The following is an 18,866-nucleotide window of genomic DNA, read 5'->3' as shown; positions in this document are numbered from 1 at the left end:
TACTGAGCTCATGTACATTAGTGTTGTACCACACACCTCATAGACTGAGTGACAGGACACATGAATATCATCTTGCTCATCTGCATGTATATGAAGAAGAATGTGCAATATATCAAGCAGACAGGGGTTATAGTAGTAATATAAAAGTTGAAAACAATAGTAAGTAGCATTTTGTCTGTATAATAAGTAATTTCTTTTAAGATTTTTATGTCATTGGAGGCCCCTAGTGTTATTATTCATTTAACTGTGTATAGCTTTGATGTATGTCGCTTCCATGAATCTAGTTACAGATAAGGTCAATGAATTAGTATTGTGCAACTGTTATCTATGGTCCCACTATATCTATGATTCGTTTGCATATGCTGGGCATGTGCTCAACCACACAGTATTCATACCTCTACTATTTGTTCAGTACTAATTAACATGCACACATAGTGTTGATGTATGTTGCGCTTTCACTGATGAATTTAGTTACAGGTAAGGTCAATGTATTAGTATCACGCAACCTTTATCTATGGTCCCACGATTCTCAGCACACAGTATTCATGCCTCTTTCAGTACTGATTAACATGCACGCTCATGCATCAGTGATGGTAAGGGAAAATTTGCCATATCATGCAATGTTGCATGGGATTGAATATGTTAAAATGGGACTAATCAATTCTATTAATCTACTACTGCTTGGTGCTGCTACTGCTGTGTGCTCACTGTTCACTTATTGCTTGAGCAGTACATACATGCAGTAACAGTTATGCATGCAGTGCACATTGCATGTACATCACTTCAATTAGTGGTAAGGAAATGGAGCATTTGAAAGTGAAATTGCCAATCCCTAGTTAAAAACTGCCAAAAGTAATCTTTAGCAAAATTTTCCAAATAATGTCCAGCATACCGTATAGCACTTCATTTTGGCAATTTTGCTGTAAAATTATAATTTGCAGTTTTTAATTTGGTGAATTTTTGTGTACACGTGCATTACTGAGTATGCGCATTAATGATTGGCGATTCTGCTTGAAAACTGCCAATCGCCAAATTAAAGCGCTATATGGTAATTAAAGTTCTAGATGGCTGATTTATGTTAAATAACATCCATCATTTATTGTATATCCACATGAAACTTTTTCAAGGGACATAAATTGCCCAAAATCTATTTTGCATTGATCCAGTCAAGTATAATAAACAATTAATTGCAAATTAGGTTCTTTCTAATAATTAAACACCTGAAACATTCTACAGAACTTTGTTCTAATAAGCTACTAATGATGCTCGATTCAGCTGCATATGACTTCAGCCGAAATCACTATTGTGTTCACCCGACTCACTTGAATTAGTCCATTCATTGCTACAGGCACTGTAAGTTGACTGGTCCACAGAACTGGCAGCTTTATCCAACTCACTCACAAATAGCTTATCAGGCTATATAAAAATGTGTGAAGCCATTATATAAGGCAATAATGGAGTCTTACCACATTTATAGGCTTTTCCTCATTACTCTCACTGCTAACAATAAGGAAGCAAGAAAGCAATAGACACAGTAGGGCTGATCTTTCCATAATCTTCAACAAGCACTAGCCAGACTAGGCGGGCTGTAATTGTAAAGGATAACTGATTAGGGATTGCTGATTCACCTATTATTTATATGTATATAATACATACAATGAATAAATAAAAAGGATTCGGCAATGCTGGTCGTGATGCCCTTACTCACCTGTGTCAACCAGTCAGACTGAGGAGTATTTTAGCAACATTTTACTCTGCATGCTGTGAAGGATGATCACTTCAGTAGTCAGTGGGCCTTAGCCTGGCGTGTTAATTCAGTGTAGAGACGGGGAAGAGGTGGTGAAGTCATACGAATGGGTCGGATGACCTTTGGTCAAGCCTTTAGTGAAAGGTAGCAGTAGATCATGGGAGAAATGTAACTGTTGGTGTTGGCTATGCTGTGCAGACAGCGTTTTATAAGCAAAGTTGACTAGTGCCGTGTGCACTGTCTTTGCTTCTCTGTGTCAGCGTGTGCATGCATATGCAGGGATATAATATGAAGCCATATTCATGCCGTATTTAGTTTTATTATTCAAAAGTTAACTGTTGTAAAATAATTTTCTTTGAAGGCAATAAGTGAATAAGATAAGGCAATATAACTAAAATACAAAAATTACTAAAATAAATCATTTAGTCTCTCTTCGTTGAGTGACACAGTTAGCATGACTGCAAAGGAAATCAGAAATCCAATGGCAATCACAAAGCCATGACCGATTTTCTGATTGGTTGTATACTCAAGTTGTTCAGGAGCATCAGGATCATGAGAATGGAATGAAGATAGTTTTAACTCCGGGAGCTATATATAATATAAATTTAATTTGTATTTTCATGCTATGTAGACAAAGACTTACCAGATCAGCAAGAGCAATATACAGGAATGAACCAGCAGCTATAGCCAACAACCATTCATTAGCAGTAGCACTGTTAGTACTAATAGCAACGCCAATGAAAAACCCAACAATTGCTGTCAGTGATGAAAGGAAATTGAACAGAAGAGCAGTGAGCCAATGCAACCCTGACTTTACAAGTATACCAAAATCAGCTACAAGAAAAGATAGAAGAAAAGAGAGGAATGACAGAGAAAAGTCATAATGCATTACCTATTTCATGAGGTATTTCATGGAGGCCTATAGCAAAAGCTGTACTTAGTCCTAGAGCAAGACTTTGGGAAACAGCAGCTCCCAATGCAATACCATCAGCACAATTATGACTTAGATCTCCAATCAATATTATCCAAGCTAAAGGACGAACCTGTTTAAAGGAACAAACCTTTTGACAAAGGTTTGATTGGTATCAGCTACAACTTCTATTTCACCATCCTACAGTATATGAAGAACAAGGATCAACCACTCATTGACCACACATAGTCCAGTATTAAAATATTCCTACCATTAGTGGGCTCTGGTCATCCTTTGCTTTTTGTTCCTCAGCTGTTAGCTTTGACTTATCATTCTTCTTTTTTGTGTTATCCACAAGTGTTTGTAGTATTGACTCCAGCACGTAAAAAATTAAGACACCACCTACTATTGCAGTGCCTTTCCAGACTATCTCGCTTTCACTTAATTCATCATCATCGTGATCATGATCATGATTGTGATCGTGATCATGATCATGATCATGACTCTCACCATGACTATGACCAATACGGAATATCTGCATAAAAGGAAAAGAATATAATATCAGCGAATAGAAAAAAATACAAAAACAACATTTTAATGACTTACAGTAGGTATGAGCTCAAACATTACTCCACACATCAAAGCTGATACTCCCATAGCAGTCAGCAATGTCAATAGGTATCTACTGATTAACTGACCCGTAGGGTTTGTCCGAGTAAGACAAGGGACAATAAATAAGCCAAGCAATGATAACAGTGATATGAACACTATCATGATAGTTCCATAGCCATAAGCTAGAGTAAGAGGTCAGAATAAATATGTATGTGTATGTACTAACATGTTCCCATACCTTCTGCTGTAGTTGATTCATTAGAATCAGTGCCATTACTATCATTATTTATTCTGAGGTTTAACGACAAGTTCAATGCTGAGCTTATGTACATTAGTGTTGTACCACACACCTCATAGACTGAGTGACAGGACACACATATGCATGAATTATCTTGCTCATCTACATGTATGGAGAAAGATATGCAGACATGGAGCATAGTAATGTATAAATCAAAAACAAAAAATTATTGCAATAGTAATATATGCACATGTAGTTATCACTTATCAAGAAATATATTGTCTATATATTTCTTGATAAGTGATAGCTACATGTATAACAGCAATTGTAAAGGATTTAATTTTATTGGAGGCTGCCATGGGTCAACATTTAAGGTGGGCATCCACTATGCAGGATTGCTGAGTGTAACTTGTGGTTAAACCTTTGATGTGGTTGGGCAACATGTTGCATGAAGTAGAGAGAGTCTCAGCTTCATGCAACATGTTGCACAACCACATCAAAAGTACTGGCAACAAAGTTACATAGTGGATGCCCACCTTTATAGTGTCCATTAAATGTAGCATTGATCAATGCTTGTCATATTAGTAGACCACCATCTATGAATCCAGTTACATATAAGGTCATATTAATAAGGTGTGCTGGGCATGTGCTCAAATACATATTATTCATAGCTTTACTATGAAAAATTGAGGAATAAAGTTTGGTACTAACACAATCTCAACTGCAATATCTTAACAAATCTACAACTTCAAGTCGAAAATCTAAGTGGTATATCTTTAAGAAATGGGGATTTCTTTTAATTGCCTAAAACTCAAAAAATTTTCACAGAAATAAATTCAAACTTCTTATACAGCACAAGGAGGTATTTCAATCACCCTTAAAATTGGGGGCCAATTTTTAGAAAAACCACGAGCTTATACCCTTTGCTTTTTTCAAAAAATTGGCTTGTTTTTGAAAATGCTTGTCAAAATAAGCTCAAACTTTCCACATAACATAAGGGCATCAATATGTATCAAGTACTTCGGCGAAATTTAATCAAAAATGAAAAGTTCCAATTTTACATTATTTTCTGATGCACTTGCACTTATATTGTGCATCAAGTTTGAGTTGATTCCACTCAAATTTAACAAATTTTTAAAGTTGCTCCAAAATCGGGCAATAGTACAGGGGAGTTTGGCCAAATACGCCCACTGTGTGCTTTATTGTTCACTTATTGTCTGTGCAACAGAAAAGTTTTTTGTAGTAGAAACATACAATCATGTAGATATTATCACATCATCAGTTTAGAAGAGTGTTAGACAGGCTTATATAATAACAAGCTCCCAGAAAAATAAACAAAGTATTTGAATAATTAACCTACCGTGTATTTTGTGGGGCTTACCTGGTTTACAATTTTGTACTAATGGGGATGATTTCAATGGTAGTGTGTATATACCACTGCTATTTTTATCATTATTGTTATATATTGCATTAAAAAAGACTCACTCGGATTAGTCCATTCTCCATTGCTACAGAACCTGTAAGTTGACTGGTCCACAGAATTGGCGGCTTTATCCAACTGACGCACAAATAATTCTTCGCTAATAGACAGGTCGGGCTAAAAATGTGAAACATAGACAGTAAACAACAAGCATTTAATAGTTAGCCTCTCGGGAATCTTACTCCATTCCTATCCCTTTGCTCTTTGCCCTCACTGCTGACAATAAAAAGACAAAAATACAACAGACACAGAAGAAGGAACTGTCTTTTCATCATCTTCTGAATACGGCTCTGCTGTTTTTATATACAAGTCAGCTCACGGGAATTAAAATCAAGAGATCTTGTTGCCTGAGATCGATCATGCGCGATAGATATATGATATGCATCGATCACGCCCATATACACCCACATTAATCATGGCCCAATTTCAATAATGATGATTATTTTTATGTTAATCTTGTGTGTCATCGTCATGTCCATACTCTTCTCCTTGTGCAGCAACTGCAGATGCTAATCCTTCACCATCCTCCTTTAATCTTTCACCTATAACAATAAATGCTAATAATTATAATTATTATTGTTTCCTTACGAATCAACTCAATAATTGCTTTCTGTGTCCGTCTTTCGAGTATTTCCAACTTTGATGCTGTATCTCTCTTTAAATCCCTAATTTATATTTAAAAAACCATTTATAATTTACTGTCATTGCTAACCAGTTAGCTTTCTTAGGTGCCAGGTTAGATAAATTCTATAACAGAGGGATGGAAAAGGTATAATAAAGAATTGATTATAATTAAAATTAATGACAACTATTGCACTTACCACTTCCTCAACTTGAGAATGTCCACCCGCCTCAATTTGTTCTGATACTTGATTTTCAACTGTAGTGTGAAAATATTTTTGATAAAATTTTAATAATCACATTTATATTTTACTTGATTCCGGCATAGTTCTTTTTAGTTTTTTCTCCTTCAGGTCTTCTGTGTGAGGATTATAGTTTCTAAACTTTAGGACTTTCTTTCTAAGCAAAATTAAATTATTATGCAAAAAGGCCTACCACCTAAAAACTTTGCTACCTTGTTCCTCCATCTTCCTAAATTAATAAATAAATAAAGAGAAATATCTAATTATCTAGGATACCTTTTCTATGTCTGATAATGTCCTTTTGGACGCCATCTTAAAATTTACTATGTGTGAGCCACGCCTATTTCAGGTGATTTTTGGGTGTGGCTCGTTGTGCACTATTGGATGGGCTGTTTTTGTTGATCTTCTGCGTCTCTCCCTCTTCTCCAGCTCAGGAAAAATGGCAAGGAAGCAGCAGATGGCAGTTATTAGAGATACGTGGCAAGCAATGCAAGACCCAGACGCAGATCCAGCGCAACAAAGAGGCGGGCCTGCAAAGAAGAGTGAGTCCAGAGTATATAATGCTTACTAACGACACCCTCTTTATTTTAATATCAGAGAACTGGATCCATGACAACAATACACTCCTGTACGGTACTGTGCAATATAAAGGAAAGGTATTAGTGTGAATCAGCTCGAGTGTTATTCTACTTAATGACTTGCAGTTTTTAGGAGTCCTTGAAGTGGAAGATATGGACGATAGTAAAGGAACTGTAGCAAGAGTTGTCAGGGAACTCAAAGTATATTCAAATGTTCAAACATCAATTTAATTTATAGTTTTTTATTACAGAAAACATCATCAAAGCTGCCCGAAGTAGAAATTTCGATATCAATCAGAGCACTTATCATCACTGAAATCAAATCAAAGGTATGGATTAATGAGAAGTTGGATTCAGATGCGAAATCTTTATAAATCTAGATGCACATCTGCAAACTTAAACTTCAAAAAATAGCTTATTGCTCTGATGACTGTGAGGGAGGAGGCCACAAGTTCTTTTCATTCATTTCAAGGAAAATAGACACAAAGAAAGCAGATCAAAAAGTCACAATGCAATGCTACTGCATTGAAACTCAAAATATAGTGAGTATACACTGCATGCTACATTATGCATGGACTTTGGACAATCCTTATGTGATTATTGTAGGCTCATAAAATCACACAAACCGTTGGACAAGCCTTTCAGCTAGCATATGAAAGGTTTCAAGAAGCAAAAGTCGCATCAGAAAGTTTTGTAGTGGAAATGAAAAAGGTACTTCTCATTATACTGTAGGAGTTTTAATAATAATGACGTGTTTTGTCAAGGTTAAAGCAAAAAAAATAAAAAAGAACTATGGAAAAGAGCTTGCAGAGCTTCATCATAACCCAGCAACAACAGAAGAAGACGATGAAGAAAGAGACACATTCCCTGAAGCAAGCCATCCAAGAATGAGTAGAAGAGCTAGCAAAGTAACACAACATTTCATTTTACATATTTTATTATGTGAATAGGACATTACTCAACAGTGGGAACAACTGAATGAGACACTAAAACTAGTATATGACGTCAAACTCCCACTACCAAACTCTGATACTGATTTTGACGAAGCATTTGAATCAATACAAAGTGAAATCGATGAATGGGTATGTAAAAATTTAGTCTCACATAAAAATAGCAATTATTGCACTGATACCTACATATACCTGCATGCAATATATATATCTATTACACAGAGCCAAGCTAGAAGTCCATATCAAAGTGAACTTGAAGTACATGATGCACTTAAACAACTAGACAGTGTCTTGGTATGTGAGCTGGTATAACTTTGCTGTTAAAATTTTTTTAAATAATTATTTAGGGTGGAAGTGAATCCTCTACGCAGCTAAACAGCGACTCTCAGACATTACTGGAAGAAGGCACAAGTTTGTGAAAGGCTGCACGCACGCAAATGCTGTGTAATATAATAATAAAACTGGTCATAGCTACTATTATATTATTAGACTGTACTCCAGATATTCATATTTGTGTTGTTTTTAGTATTTTCTTTATAATTCTGTCCTGACACATAAACACAAGACATGACACACAATTACAATGTACATGTATAGATCTGAATGTCATGAATAATATTTGTATGGTAACTGAGTATTGGTATAATCATGAAAGTGAAGTTGTTGTGTCATCGTGTTCCGCATCAGAGAGTCTCTTTGGCTGTCCCGTGGTAGCATCAATGACATTCACTTCATCTTGTGATCCTCCATTAGATACTTCATTATTACTAGCCAATTGTGGAGCTGTAGTTGGCTCAGATTGTGGTATAAGAGCAGGAACAGTAATAGACTCACTATTAGCTGTAGCTACTGTATCTGGTGGTCTGTATTGCACTTGTACGTCACTGAGGGAGAGAATCATACTGACAGTGACTGGATTGTGTCCCCCATGATCTAATGAGAACCTCCCATGAAACGAATGAGGAGCAGCAGCTGGAGAAAGCATGGCGTTTGTTGAACCAGAGAACGATGCACTGATGTGGACTTTCTTACAAGAAGAGTGACTTGTCTCTGAGACCGGAGAGAGGAAGACACCCTCTCCCTCGGGTGGTGGAGATAAAGGAGAGGAGAGCGAGTCAAGTTTAGGTCTCATTCCGATGAGGCTCTCCAGCTGTATCTTGATGTTAGCAGCCGTCAGTCTAGCCTCTGGGTCTTCATCCCAACCTTCTTTAATGAGCTTTATGATCCGTTTTAAATTCTATTGAGTTAACAAAAAATGAGACAATCAACATTGTCATTTATTAAATAAATATGAGGTGAAAAATTTATAAAAATTATAGACGCCCTACCTTATCGCTATACCATACTCCCGTGAAACCAGGTCTTTTATTAGCATTAACCACAATCTCCTTCATTTGCTCAAGCGTTGGCTTCTCACCAACCATATCAAAGAAAGGAGACTGGTATGGAGGAACAGGGACTGTGGAGAGAGAGAGAGAAGCCAATTATAAGACAATAAAATTTTTTCATATCATAAGAATGCATCAGAAAAAATTTAAAAGGTAGAAGTCTCTCCTTTTCAATTTTGGCTAAAGGAATGCACGTGTACATGTATATGCATCAAAACCCATTAATTCCATTGTCACGAAATCCGTGACAAGTAAAAACCCATTAATTCCATTGTCACGAAATCCGTGACAAGTAAAAACCCATTAGTTCCATTGTCACGAAACCCGTGACAAGCAAAAACCCATTAGTTTCATTGTCACAAAATCCGTGACAAGCAAAAACCCATTAGTTCCATTGTCACAAAATCTGTGACAATAAAAAAACTGGGATTTTGGCCCAATTTTAGAAAACTTAAAAAGTTTATTAAAGACGAATTTTAATCGGAATCAGCTCAAACTTTCTACACAGCATAAGTACATGTATATGCATCAGAAAACATTATAAAAATGAAAAATTCTCTCCTTTTCATTTTTGGCAAAATTTGGCCCGAGACCATAGTACAGGGACTTTGGCCCAATTTTGGAGCAACTTTAAAAATTCAAAAAAAATTTAATTTTGATCAGAATTAGCTCAAACTTTCTACGCAACATAAGTACATGTATATGCATTAGAAAATATAATAAAAATGAAAAATTTTTCTTCTTTTCATTTTTGGCAAAATTTGGCCCGAGACCATGTACTATAGTACAGGGACTTCGACCTGATTTTGGAGTATCTTTAAAAATTCGTAAAAAATCCAATTTTGATCGGAATCAGCTCAAACTTTCTACGCAACATAAGTACATGTATATGCATCAGAAAATATAATAAAAATGAAAAATTTTCTCCTTTTCATTTTTGGTAAAATTTGGCCTGAGACCATAATGGTACAGGGACTTTGGCCCAATTTCAGAGCAACTTTAAAAATTCATAAAAAATTCAATTTTGATCCGAATCAGCTCAAACTTTCTACGCAACATAAGTACATGCATATGCATTAGAAAATATAATAAAAATGAAAAATTTTTCTTTTTTTCATTTTTGGCAAAATTTGGCCCGAGACCATGTACTATAGTACAGGGACTTCGACCTGATTTTGGAGTATCTTTAAAAATTCGTAAAAAATCCAATTTTGATCGGAATCAGCTCAAACTTTCTACGCAACATAAGTACATGTATATGCATCAGAAAACACAATAAAAATGAAAAATTCGCTCCTTTTCATTTTTGGCAAAATTAGGCAAAATTAAAAAAATTGTAAAAATCCAATTTAGATCAAAATAATGCAGTTGTAATTTAATAATTGTGAACTCATAATATTTGTCCTACTTTCCAAAAATCAAGAAAACATTACAATGTTGCAACTACAATAGATACCTGTACCATTAGACTAGACAATATTGACAATACAAACTTGAAACAGAAGCCATGCTAAATACTGTAATTAATTTGCACAATCACACGCATCACATTATGAATTTTTAAAATCAATTTTCTCCCTTACCATCATCAGACTGGTACCTCATACACACTTCCCACAGCACCAGTGACAATGCATACATATCAATTTGCTTAAAGGACTCAATGTCCCTTAGATTAACACGAGCATCTAACGCTTCTGGTGACATGTAGCGATAAGTACCAACCTACAGAGAGAGAGGGGGAGGGGCAAAAGAGAGAATTTAGAATAACAAGTTGAATTTAAAATGAATATATAGTATGACTACAAATATTTATTGAATGTATCAAATATACATATAAAATGTAATAGTCACATGTATCTCTGCCTGACTCAACTTCCTACAAATTCTAATTCAATTACATATACTGTAATCTTCCTCTCTCTCTCTCTCTCTTGCCAAAAAAAGAAACTTAAGACTACCAGCCACTACATTTATTGTATGTGCTATATACACATAGGGTCTTGAGAATTAGGTATTACCTGTCCAGAGACTGCTAGTTTTCTATCATCAGCAGCTGGGTCTAGAATGAATGCTAATCCAAGATCAGCGACAACACAATGACCAGAGACACTCTTAACCAGTATATTACTGGGCTTAATGTCTCTGTGGGCTATTGAGTATTTCTCTAATAGTAAACCGTTTGAGTTATAATAGCTGTTGGAGTGTAGGTGAGTGATGCCACTGGCGATGGAGTACATGATGTTCCATGCTTGTTCCCAAGAGAGGGTATTATGACGCAAGAACTGGTGGAGTGATCCTAATGGAAGGTATTCCGTTATGATGAAGTACTCTGAACTAGAACCACGACCACGGCTTTCACTGGATATAAACTTGAGTATGTTTTCATGAGGAGTAGAATCGAGAAGATGTATGTCCCTCTCGTTTTGCCAGGAAAGTTTGTGATGCAAAGATAATGCTTTTACAGCCACGGTCTCATTGTTATATAAAGCTTTCCAGACAGAGCCAAACCTGCCATTACCGATAGGCTGGAGGAGTTGAAATGGAAGAGGAGCTGATCTTTCATCTAGTTCAATGTTAGGAGCAGCTGGAAACTGTATTTGATGTGAATGACGACGTGAATTTGATGAGTATTTACGGCAGTAACAGACAAGGGTACAAGCTATCAAAAGACCAATGATGGCTAGTGTGATTGCTAGAAAAGCTATAACAGCTAAAGAGGGAGGGAGGGAGGGGAGGGAGAGAGAGAGAGGGAGAGAGAGAGAGGGAGAGAGAGAGAGGGAGAGAGAGAGAGGGAGAGAGAGAGAGGGAGAGAGAGAGAGGGAGAGAGAGAGGGGGGGAGAGAGAGGGAGAGAGAGAGAGGGAGAGAGAGAGGGGGGGAGAGAGAGAGAGGGAGAGAGAGAGGGAGAAAGAGAGAGAGAGAGAGAGAGAGGGAGAGAGAGAGAGAGAGAGAGAGAGAGAGAGAGAGAGAGAGAGAGAGAGAGAGAGAGAGAGAGAGAGAGAGAGATAATATAAAGTATCATCATTTATAACACTTGATTGACTTACAAGAAAGAATAATTGTCACCATTGTATCGGTTGATGGAATGACCCCTGTACTACTAGGAACAACAGATGATGTAGTTAATATACCAGTCGTGTGAGTATTAGTAACAGTTATTAGAGTAGGAGATGTATTTATAGAAAATGAGACTGAGCTAGTAGTCAGATCAATTGTAGATGAGGATAAAGATAGAGACAAAGGTACTGACGAATAAACTGATGGAGGAGAAGGTGAACTGGTTATGACTCCATTAATGAGAGTAGAGCTACTAACATCATTTGGTGGATCAATAATTATGGTGACATTAAATATATCTTGACAGTTATCTTCTGTACAACGACAGAATATGTTAGTTCCTTCCAATGAAGACACTCTCTTGGTGATACTCAAACAATCATCTGTCAATTCAGAGCCAGCTGCTTCTTCACAAGATTCAACCTGAAAAAAACTAAACCAATGTCCATCAAAATCTGTTGAATTTAAGTTCCTTATAAAAAGAGAAGCATAACAGTAATATCCATCCCGGTTTGAACCAGGTACATTTTGAGGGGTACAGTGTGAGGGAGCTTCACAGTAATAGTTATAACTGTATTGATCAACAGGAGTCACTGTACAATCAACAGGAGAAGAACTAGAGCATCTTATACAACTATTTACTCGACACTGAAAAGCAGTCACAATAGTAGATAAAAGACAAAAACAGAGAACAACTCGAAGAACAGCGACCATTTCCAAACTCCTCCTCATATAAATAGGATGGGTTGGACCAATAAAAAATAATTGGAAATCAAAATACAATTACAATAATTGTGGCTAATAAAATTAAAAAGGGTAAAATAGTAGGAGGAGGGTATACATACATACAAATGTCATATCATATCTCATTTAAAGTGTGGCCCAATCATGGACACACTAAATAGATTATGCATGTCACAATATCATTGCATGGTATTTGGGATAAAAATAAATATGAGTGAATTGTAACGTTCCAATAAGTACAGCTATCAGTGACTCTTTGGCTGTCCTGTAGTAACATCAACAACATTGACTTCGTCTTGTGACTCTGAACTTGATACTTCATCCCTACTACCTCCTCCAGTATAGGCTCCATTAGGTTGTGTACTATCAGTAGTAGTGGTACTAATATTATTCGAGAGTCCGATCCCGTCTCTGTAGCGACGTAAATCATTGAGTATTGTCCTGTGAGACGATGCGTTGTTTGTATGATCTACTGAAAACCTTCCGGAAAGTTTTGATGAAGGATTTGAGAATATAACAGCATTTCCTGAGGACTCAGAGAACGAGGAGCTCAATCGATACTTTTTACAAGAGGATTCGCTTGACTCTAAGATTGGAGACAAGAAATTGTTTCGTCCATCTGGCTGAGATGTAGAAGAAGGTGGAGGCTTAGGTCTCATTCCGACGAGGCTCTCCAGCTGTATCTTGATGTTAGCAGCCGTCAGTCTAGCCTCTGGGTCTTCATCCCAGCCTTCTACTATGAGCTTTATGATCCGTTTTAAATTCTAAATAATGTTCAAAGAGAGTTTGTTAAAAAAAGCTAATTGCAGCTGTACAGCAAAACAAATTGAGCAATCTCTCCCTCCCTTCCTCTCCCTCCCTCTCCCATGTTTACTATAAACAGATAGGCACTCCTGTTGATCAATAAAATATATTTAAAAAAATTACCCACAAAACATGTCGCTGCCCTTCCACACCTTTACAAGGGCAGGGACGGATAAATATATTTTATACCTTGTCATTATTCCATTTTTCAGGAAGGAGCGGTCTTTGCTTATTAATGACCACAATCTCCTTCATTTGGTCAAGCGTTGGCTTCTCACCAACCATATCAAAGAAAGGAGACTGGTATGGAGGAACAGGGACTGTGGAGAATAAGAATGGAGAGAGAGGGAGAGAGAGAGAGGGAGAGAGAGAGAAAAAATTAAACAAGTATACACAAGTATCTGAAATTAAAGATTCCCACTTTAAAGTCTATTGATCAATAGAGACATAGTGACTGAATGAAAAGGTACAATATTTACAGAAAGTGAAAGGCTAACTTCCTGAGTTATGCAAGTGGCAAGAATTACAATCCAAGTATTGCATTTGGTTATTGCTCAATCATCAAAAAGAACTAAGTACAATGAAATCTAGTTTATATAATATTATATAGCCCGGGCCAGGTGTACACTATCACGAAGAGTGATAATAAACAAAGTCGGTATCGCTAAACCTCAGAATTCAATAAATCGATTTCTATGGAATACCAGTAAAGCACTGATTAGTCTTATGCACATAATACAAGTAGAGAAACCCCACACACTCAAGGGCATCAGAGACAGACCAAAGACATAACAAAAAACCCTAAATAATTAATCATTGGCCCACAAATTAATTACAAATATGAGCTCGTGCCTATTCAAATTACATTAATATTTTGTCGATTGCTCTATATCCTATTATGCATGCCCTTACCATCATTGGACTGGTACCTCATACACACTTCCCACAGTACCAGTGACATTGCATACACATCAATTTGTTTGAAGGACTCAGAGTCTCTCAAATTAACACGAGCATCTAACGCTTCTGGTGACATGTAGCGATAAGTACCAACCTATAGAGGGGGGGGAGAGAGGGGGGAGGGGAAATGAGGATCGTATAGTCACAACTATTTTAAAATACAAATATTTATACTTATTGATGCAATGAAAGGATTGGTCAATATGTTGATGCAAGATTGACTCCTTCCAATCAGAAGAGTCTAATCAGGTAGATTAGATAGACAAAGCTATGGCTAAAACACCACCGGACATGTTTATCACCTCCTACACTAACATATATACATTGAGAATGAAGCACATGTGTATGTACATAAACCAACACTTGAAATAACTGCGCAGGTGGTGTATGCAAAGGCTTCATAAGTGAGTGAGTTTAGAACTTTTAAGTTTACATGGTCATTAGCATTTCCAAACAGAGCGAAAAAACAACTCTAATTAGTATAATTAGTCTTATGGCAAAAAAATTTGCAAACAACTAAAAGTATCAAGTTACCAGTACTCTAACAATCACTAATTATACTAATAGTACGTTATGCAAGTTCAAAGGTAACTTGAGGCAAGTAAATAAAAATGGGCTGCCAAGAATGACTTGGACACATCAAATGAAATGCCAGCCAATGCTTGAATGAAGCAGATGGTAAAGTCTAGCATGTGTGTATTGGATCATTAAACAAACAATTCCATTCACTCACAATCCTCTAGAAACTCCAGGAAGACGATGCACAACACTGAAAACAATGTCACTCACACACACACACTCACACAAGCTGTTATTGACGTGTACTAGTAACAGGTAGCAAATGAATAAAAACAAATTGTCAGATTACAAAAGAATGCTTGTAAAATTGCAACTATTAGCTACTTGCCATATCACATTACCTGTCCAGAGACTGCTAGTTTTCTATCATCAGCAGCTGGGTCTAGGACAAAAGCTTGACCGAAATCAGCAACAACACACTGACCAGAGGGACTCTTAACCAGTATATTACTGGGCTTAATGTCTCTGTGGGCTATTGAGAATTTATCTGCCAACAAGCCATTGGAGTAATAGCTGCTGGAGTGTAGGTGAGTGATGCCACTGGTGATGGAGTACATGATGTTCCATGCTTGTTCCCAAGAGAGGGTATTATGACGCAAGAATTGGTGGAGTGATCCTAATGGAAGGTATTCTGTTATGATGAAGTACTCTGAACTAGGACCACGACCACGGCTTTCACTGGATATAAACTTGAGTATGTTTTCGTGAGGAGTAGAATTGAGAAGATGTATGTCCCTCTCGTTTTGCCAAGAGGTTCTGTGTCGTTGGGAGAAGACTCTGACAGCCACGGTCTCTTTCTCATACAAAGCTTTCCAGACAGAGCCGAACCTGCCATTACCGATAGACTGAATGAGTTGAAATGGAGGTAGACCTGGTTCTTCATCTAGCTCAATGATGGTAGAAGTCTCGGAAGAAAATTGTATCTGATGAGAGCAACGGTGAAATTTGGGTGAATGCTTGCGCCAGGAGTAAGCAAGAATTAACATCATTACAACCGCAATGAGAGCAATCATTAGTGCCAATATACTGATACCAGCTATAAAGAGATTTAGAGAAAAAAGAGTAAAATGAATATTATATTTCAACTTTTATTTTCACTTACAAGCCAGGCCAATTGTAACTGCTGCTGTACTAGTAACTGTTGAAGATGGAACAAGAACTGATTCTGTACTGCTCCTTGTAGAAACTGATGTCAAACTATTAGTAGATTGTGGAATTGATGATATAATGCGACTGGAAGAATGTTCAATTGATGTCAGACTGGTTGTAAATCCAGTAACTGATCTAATGGTCCCTGTAGACTCATCAAATGAATGAGATCTCAGAGTATTTGAAGGAGCAGGTACTGTACTAGGAATCATACTGAGGGATGGTTCAATGGAACTGGTTATTTGATCTGTGACATGAAAACTACTTGGTGCATTTTCTGCTTCATCTGGAGGATCAATGAAGAGAGTGACATTGATCATACTTTGACAATTTTCTTCAAAGCAACTGCACCGGACAGAATTTGTCACATCAAATGAAGAGACTTCCATTACAATATTTGGTGAGCAGCTCTGGAATCCTGTCAAACAAGAGTTACTAGGATACGTCAGTCTAGTTGAAATAAAGGTGACAATGTTGCCTTTCATTATATTTAGAGATACAAAACAAAAATATCCATAGCTGCTGCCAGAAGGTACTGAAGAACTCTGACACTGTGAAGATGCTTGACACACATAATTATAGCTGTACTTGCTAAGAGGAGTCACCACACAGCTAGGAGGATAAAAACAATTATTAATACAGCTTGTAGCTTGGCAGTGGTCGTTCTGGCCATTTACACTTTGACATATGAAAAGAAATACGAGAAGAGACACAGCCCGATCAACCATCGCCATCAAGAATTTGTCCATAATGAGTAGGTGGGTACTGATCAATTTACTATCTATTTAATAAGTTAATATATAACTCCCTAGATGGTATTTAAAGTAATTTGTACTTTTAATTTGTAGTAGTAGAGAGAGAGAGGAAGTGAAAGAGCAAACAGAATGAGAGAGGAAAAAGGACTATATTAGTTAATATACGCTGTTCAGAATCCAACGCCTTTCTTAAATTTTGAATAAAGTGTCCCTACATTTTTCTTTCTATACTCGGCAGTCTTTCGCATCGTTCTCCTGAAACATGTCCCACAAAGGACGTGGAGTAACTTTGGGTTTCCACATTTCGGACAGGGCATGTAGTTCTGTATCGGTCTCAGCCACTTTGACTGCATACGAAGACGTTTCTTGTGACGCGAAACCCTCTTCTTTGGGACTGCCCACAATATGGAAGAGAGAAACCCATCCTCACCAGTAAATCCCCAACTGGTATCACCACTAGATCTAGGTGCAGTAGGTGTACATACAGTAGCTAGTGCTGGGGTTCTAGGAGGAAGCTTGGGTCCACTGATTAAGGCACATAACTGGCCAAGAGGAAAGCCAATTCTATTCGATGTCTTCTTGACAATTTGATGAACAAAATTTGACATTTCTTCTAACAGTCGGGCAGCCAAGCCTGATTTCTTATTTCTGACCGGAAGTGACGTTTTTCTCAAAATGGCTGACTTTTAGTGTGGTAGTGCCACTTGCCTATTTTGATTGTTTATGTCAAAACTAAGAAGTCTACAGTTACTTTGCTGTTCTCTGCACCTTTAGCATTGGATAAAGATGTAGATAACTGATCTTCTACATTTATAACCAAGAACTGTTTGTGTTTCAGGTGCTTGTTTCCACTGTAAGGATTTAAAATGGCTGACACAAAAATCATACTAAATTCTATAACTTGTAAAATAGAGTGAATGCAATCACACTTACAAGGTAGCTTATTAGTATTATATATGCCTGTTATTCTGCAAAAGTTTCATTGCTCTAGGAGAAAAGGGAAAATTTTTCTAAGGTATTAAAGGTCCCAGCAAGTAGCCTAGCTATGTGTTTGTGTGTGTTTAGCATTGTTGTATCCATGAGTATAGCTTGTAATTATTGATATATATGTAAATTGTAGCTATTGCAGTGGTTTTCAACTTTCTTTATATCTGTATTTGGAAGATATCTTGAGATTTCATGAGAGCCGCAATTTTTGTTCATATTTGTACTCCATGAACTGTGTTAAGTATCTGGTTGCCTATTTTGGCATTATAGACAAAGGTTATTGTGAGGATATAGACTTTGATCCCAATTATTTTCTTCCTGGATAAAGATATCATGATTTATTACAATTTTTATAATAAATTTTAATTAATTTAATTATACTTAACAATAAAAAAATTGTAACTTCAGTATTCTTTAGAGTGCAATCATGAAATTTTGGTATGTGGTACTTAAAAGGTATCTTTACAAGGTAATTGTTGTCTTACAAGTATTCCTTGTGAGGGAAGAGGATATGCGTGCTAAGTATATTCATTGCAAAATAAATGTATTCATTGCATACCGTAATAACTTTCAAGAAAAAAAATAAGTTCGTTGGACGTCAACTTTCTATTGGTAGCAATGGAGAAAAGATAGAAAAAGGCTTGGTACCAGGAAACCGCTCTGTATTTCTTGATAGCAATCTTTCAGCTGACTACTAGACCCCATTGGATTCTCAGGATGCTTTCTAAGCTTCCGAAAAAGGCCTCAAGAAGGTAGCAAGGCAAGAAAATGTGTTTTCCCCCATTGAACTCTTAATAAACTTGACGTCCAACATGGCGGCCAATTTACTGTGTGGGTTGGATATACGGTACTAAAAAGCTATGAATATACTTAGCACGCATATCCTCTATTATTGTGTTCAAAATTAGCTGTAAGTTTCCCATAAAACAGCATAGCTTTGCTGTTTTCATAAATGATGTGCTCTATTGATCAAGCACTTTATCTCTCATTGTGGCAAGTCCATTGCTGTGATAGTTCTCTGATTCTATCCAAGTTTTCATCTATCTATGTACGCTACCACCCAC

General features: G+C 36.8%; 7 protein-coding genes and 1 long non-coding RNA gene across 8 annotated transcripts in view; 2 read left to right on the top strand and 6 right to left on the bottom strand.

Annotated features, from left to right (window-relative positions):
* The window catches only part of LOC100633671 (zinc transporter ZIP6-like), a 20,096-nt gene extending 18,160 nt beyond the window's left edge, over nt 1–1,936 (bottom strand). The window contains exons 1-4 of the mRNA XM_019994107.1: nt 1,709–1,936; nt 1,467–1,628; nt 1,323–1,416; nt 2–80 (exon numbers count right to left, since the gene is read on the bottom strand). Coding sequence (XP_019849666.1) covers nt 2–80; nt 1,323–1,416; nt 1,467–1,553 — 260 coding nt within the window. The 5' untranslated portion in view covers nt 1,554–1,628; nt 1,709–1,936. The remainder of the gene's footprint in view (nt 1; nt 81–1,322; nt 1,417–1,466; nt 1,629–1,708) is intronic.
* Nucleotides 1,937–2,691: 755 nt separating this feature from the next.
* LOC100633545 (histidine-rich membrane protein KE4 homolog 2-like) lies at nt 2,692–5,353 on the bottom strand. The gene is made up of 6 exons (XM_019994109.1): nt 5,170–5,353; nt 4,993–5,104; nt 3,508–3,669; nt 3,264–3,451; nt 2,929–3,192; nt 2,692–2,858 (listed from the first exon to the last, which is right to left on the bottom strand). The coding sequence occupies exons 1-6, from the start codon at nt 5,260–5,262 to the stop codon at nt 2,778–2,780; spliced, it is 900 nt and encodes a 299-aa protein (XP_019849668.1). The 5' UTR covers nt 5,263–5,353; the 3' UTR covers nt 2,692–2,777.
* Nucleotides 5,354–5,386: 33 nt separating this feature from the next.
* LOC100640787 (coiled-coil domain-containing protein 12-like) lies at nt 5,387–6,216 on the bottom strand. The gene is made up of 7 exons (XM_003384837.3): nt 6,127–6,216; nt 6,063–6,079; nt 5,922–6,007; nt 5,809–5,867; nt 5,700–5,734; nt 5,576–5,652; nt 5,387–5,529 (listed from the first exon to the last, which is right to left on the bottom strand). The coding sequence occupies exons 1-7, from the start codon at nt 6,160–6,162 to the stop codon at nt 5,438–5,440; spliced, it is 402 nt and encodes a 133-aa protein (XP_003384885.1). The 5' UTR covers nt 6,163–6,216; the 3' UTR covers nt 5,387–5,437.
* A 48-nt stretch (nt 6,217–6,264) lies between these two features.
* Nucleotides 6,265–8,013, top strand: LOC109580673 (cell death protein 6-like). Its single transcript, XM_019994108.1, has 10 exons — nt 6,265–6,392; nt 6,448–6,506; nt 6,555–6,629; nt 6,680–6,757; nt 6,809–6,970; nt 7,035–7,139; nt 7,193–7,336; nt 7,379–7,510; nt 7,601–7,672; nt 7,726–8,013. The coding sequence occupies exons 1-10, from the start codon at nt 6,290–6,292 to the stop codon at nt 7,795–7,797; spliced, it is 1,002 nt and encodes a 333-aa protein (XP_019849667.1). The 5' UTR covers nt 6,265–6,289; the 3' UTR covers nt 7,798–8,013.
* LOC100633420 (probable serine/threonine-protein kinase DDB_G0277449) lies at nt 7,895–12,569 on the bottom strand. The gene is made up of 5 exons (XM_003384864.2): nt 11,815–12,569; nt 10,788–11,479; nt 10,350–10,491; nt 8,707–8,837; nt 7,895–8,615 (listed from the first exon to the last, which is right to left on the bottom strand). The coding sequence occupies exons 1-5, from the start codon at nt 12,554–12,556 to the stop codon at nt 8,025–8,027; spliced, it is 2,298 nt and encodes a 765-aa protein (XP_003384912.2). The 5' UTR covers nt 12,557–12,569; the 3' UTR covers nt 7,895–8,024.
* A 47-nt stretch (nt 12,570–12,616) lies between these two features.
* Nucleotides 12,617–16,973, bottom strand: LOC100633291 (bone morphogenetic protein receptor type-1B-like). Its single transcript, XM_003384863.3, has 5 exons — nt 16,014–16,973; nt 15,253–15,947; nt 14,285–14,426; nt 13,562–13,692; nt 12,617–13,332 (listed from the first exon to the last, which is right to left on the bottom strand). The coding sequence occupies exons 1-5, from the start codon at nt 16,807–16,809 to the stop codon at nt 12,814–12,816; spliced, it is 2,283 nt and encodes a 760-aa protein (XP_003384911.3). The 5' UTR covers nt 16,810–16,973; the 3' UTR covers nt 12,617–12,813.
* Nucleotides 16,974–16,985: 12 nt separating this feature from the next.
* Nucleotides 16,986–17,423, bottom strand: LOC105311982 (39S ribosomal protein L32, mitochondrial-like). Its single transcript, XM_011404253.1, has one exon. It carries the CDS (start codon nt 17,421–17,423, stop codon nt 16,986–16,988), a length of 438 nt encoding a protein of 145 aa, XP_011402555.1.
* Nucleotides 17,424–17,434: 11 nt separating this feature from the next.
* On the top strand, nt 17,435–18,177 carry LOC109580675 (uncharacterized). Its single transcript, XR_002184313.1, has 2 exons — nt 17,435–17,751; nt 17,793–18,177. It is a non-coding gene; the product is annotated as an uncharacterized LOC109580675 (long non-coding RNA).
* The last annotated feature ends 689 nt before the right edge of the window (nt 18,178–18,866 follow it).

The sequence above is a fragment of the Amphimedon queenslandica genome, unplaced genomic scaffold (assembly GCF_000090795.2).
Source record: "Amphimedon queenslandica unplaced genomic scaffold, v1.1 AMPQUscaffold_13482, whole genome shotgun sequence".
NCBI lineage: Eukaryota > Metazoa > Porifera > Demospongiae > Haplosclerida > Niphatidae > Amphimedon > Amphimedon queenslandica.
The sequence above is the reverse complement of the archived record's forward strand: the minus strand, read 5'-3'. Positions and strand labels throughout refer to the sequence as shown.

Excerpts from the sequence above, each read along its gene's own strand:
- LOC100633545 (XM_019994109.1), bottom strand. The coding sequence starts at position 5,262 with ATGATGAAAAGACAGTTCCTTCTTCTGTGTCTGTTGTATTTTTGTCTT. Across the intron at positions 5,105-5,169 it reads AGCAAAGGGATAGGAATGGA|CCCGACCTGTCTATTAGCGA; the intron begins GTAAGATTCCCG and ends TCACATTTTTAG. Across the intron at positions 3,670-4,992 it reads TGGAGAATGGACTAATCCGA|ATGAGCAAGATAATTCATGC; the intron begins GTGAGTCTTTTT and ends CCATACATGTAG.
- LOC100640787 (XM_003384837.3), bottom strand. The coding sequence starts at position 6,162 with ATGGCGTCCAAAAGGACATTATCAGACATAGAAAAG. Across the intron at positions 5,868-5,921 it reads AAGAACTATGCCGGAATCAA|TTGAAAATCAAGTATCAGAA; the intron begins GTAAAATATAAA and ends TTCACACTACAG. Across the intron at positions 5,653-5,699 it reads GCACCTAAGAAAGCTAACTG|GGATTTAAAGAGAGATACAG; the intron begins GTTAGCAATGAC and ends AATATAAATTAG.
- LOC109580673 (XM_019994108.1), top strand. The coding sequence starts at position 6,290 with ATGGCAAGGAAGCAGCAGATGGCAGTTATTAGAGATACGTGGCAAGCA. Across the intron at positions 7,140-7,192 it reads TTGTAGTGGAAATGAAAAAG|GTTAAAGCAAAAAAAATAAA; the intron begins GTACTTCTCATT and ends TGTTTTGTCAAG. Across the intron at positions 7,511-7,600 it reads AAAGTGAAATCGATGAATGG|AGCCAAGCTAGAAGTCCATA; the intron begins GTATGTAAAAAT and ends TCTATTACACAG.
- LOC100633420 (XM_003384864.2), bottom strand. The coding sequence starts at position 12,556 with ATGAGGAGGAGTTTGGAAATGGTCGCTGTTCTTCGAGTTGTTCTCTGT. Across the intron at positions 8,838-10,349 it reads GAGGTACCAGTCTGATGATG|TCCCTGTTCCTCCATACCAG; the intron begins GTAAGGGAGAAA and ends CTCTCTCCACAG. Across the intron at positions 8,616-8,706 it reads GAGTATGGTATAGCGATAAG|AATTTAAAACGGATCATAAA; the intron begins GTAGGGCGTCTA and ends TTAACTCAATAG.
- LOC100633291 (XM_003384863.3), bottom strand. The coding sequence starts at position 16,809 with ATGGACAAATTCTTGATGGCGATGGTTGATCGGGCTGTGTCTCTTCTC. Across the intron at positions 13,693-14,284 it reads GAGGTACCAGTCCAATGATG|TCCCTGTTCCTCCATACCAG; the intron begins GTAAGGGCATGC and ends TATTCTCCACAG. Across the intron at positions 13,333-13,561 it reads AAAAATGGAATAATGACAAG|AATTTAAAACGGATCATAAA; the intron begins GTATAAAATATA and ends AACATTATTTAG.
- LOC105311982 (XM_011404253.1), bottom strand. The coding sequence starts at position 17,423 with ATGTCAAATTTTGTTCATCAAATTGTCAAGAAGACATCGAATAGAATT.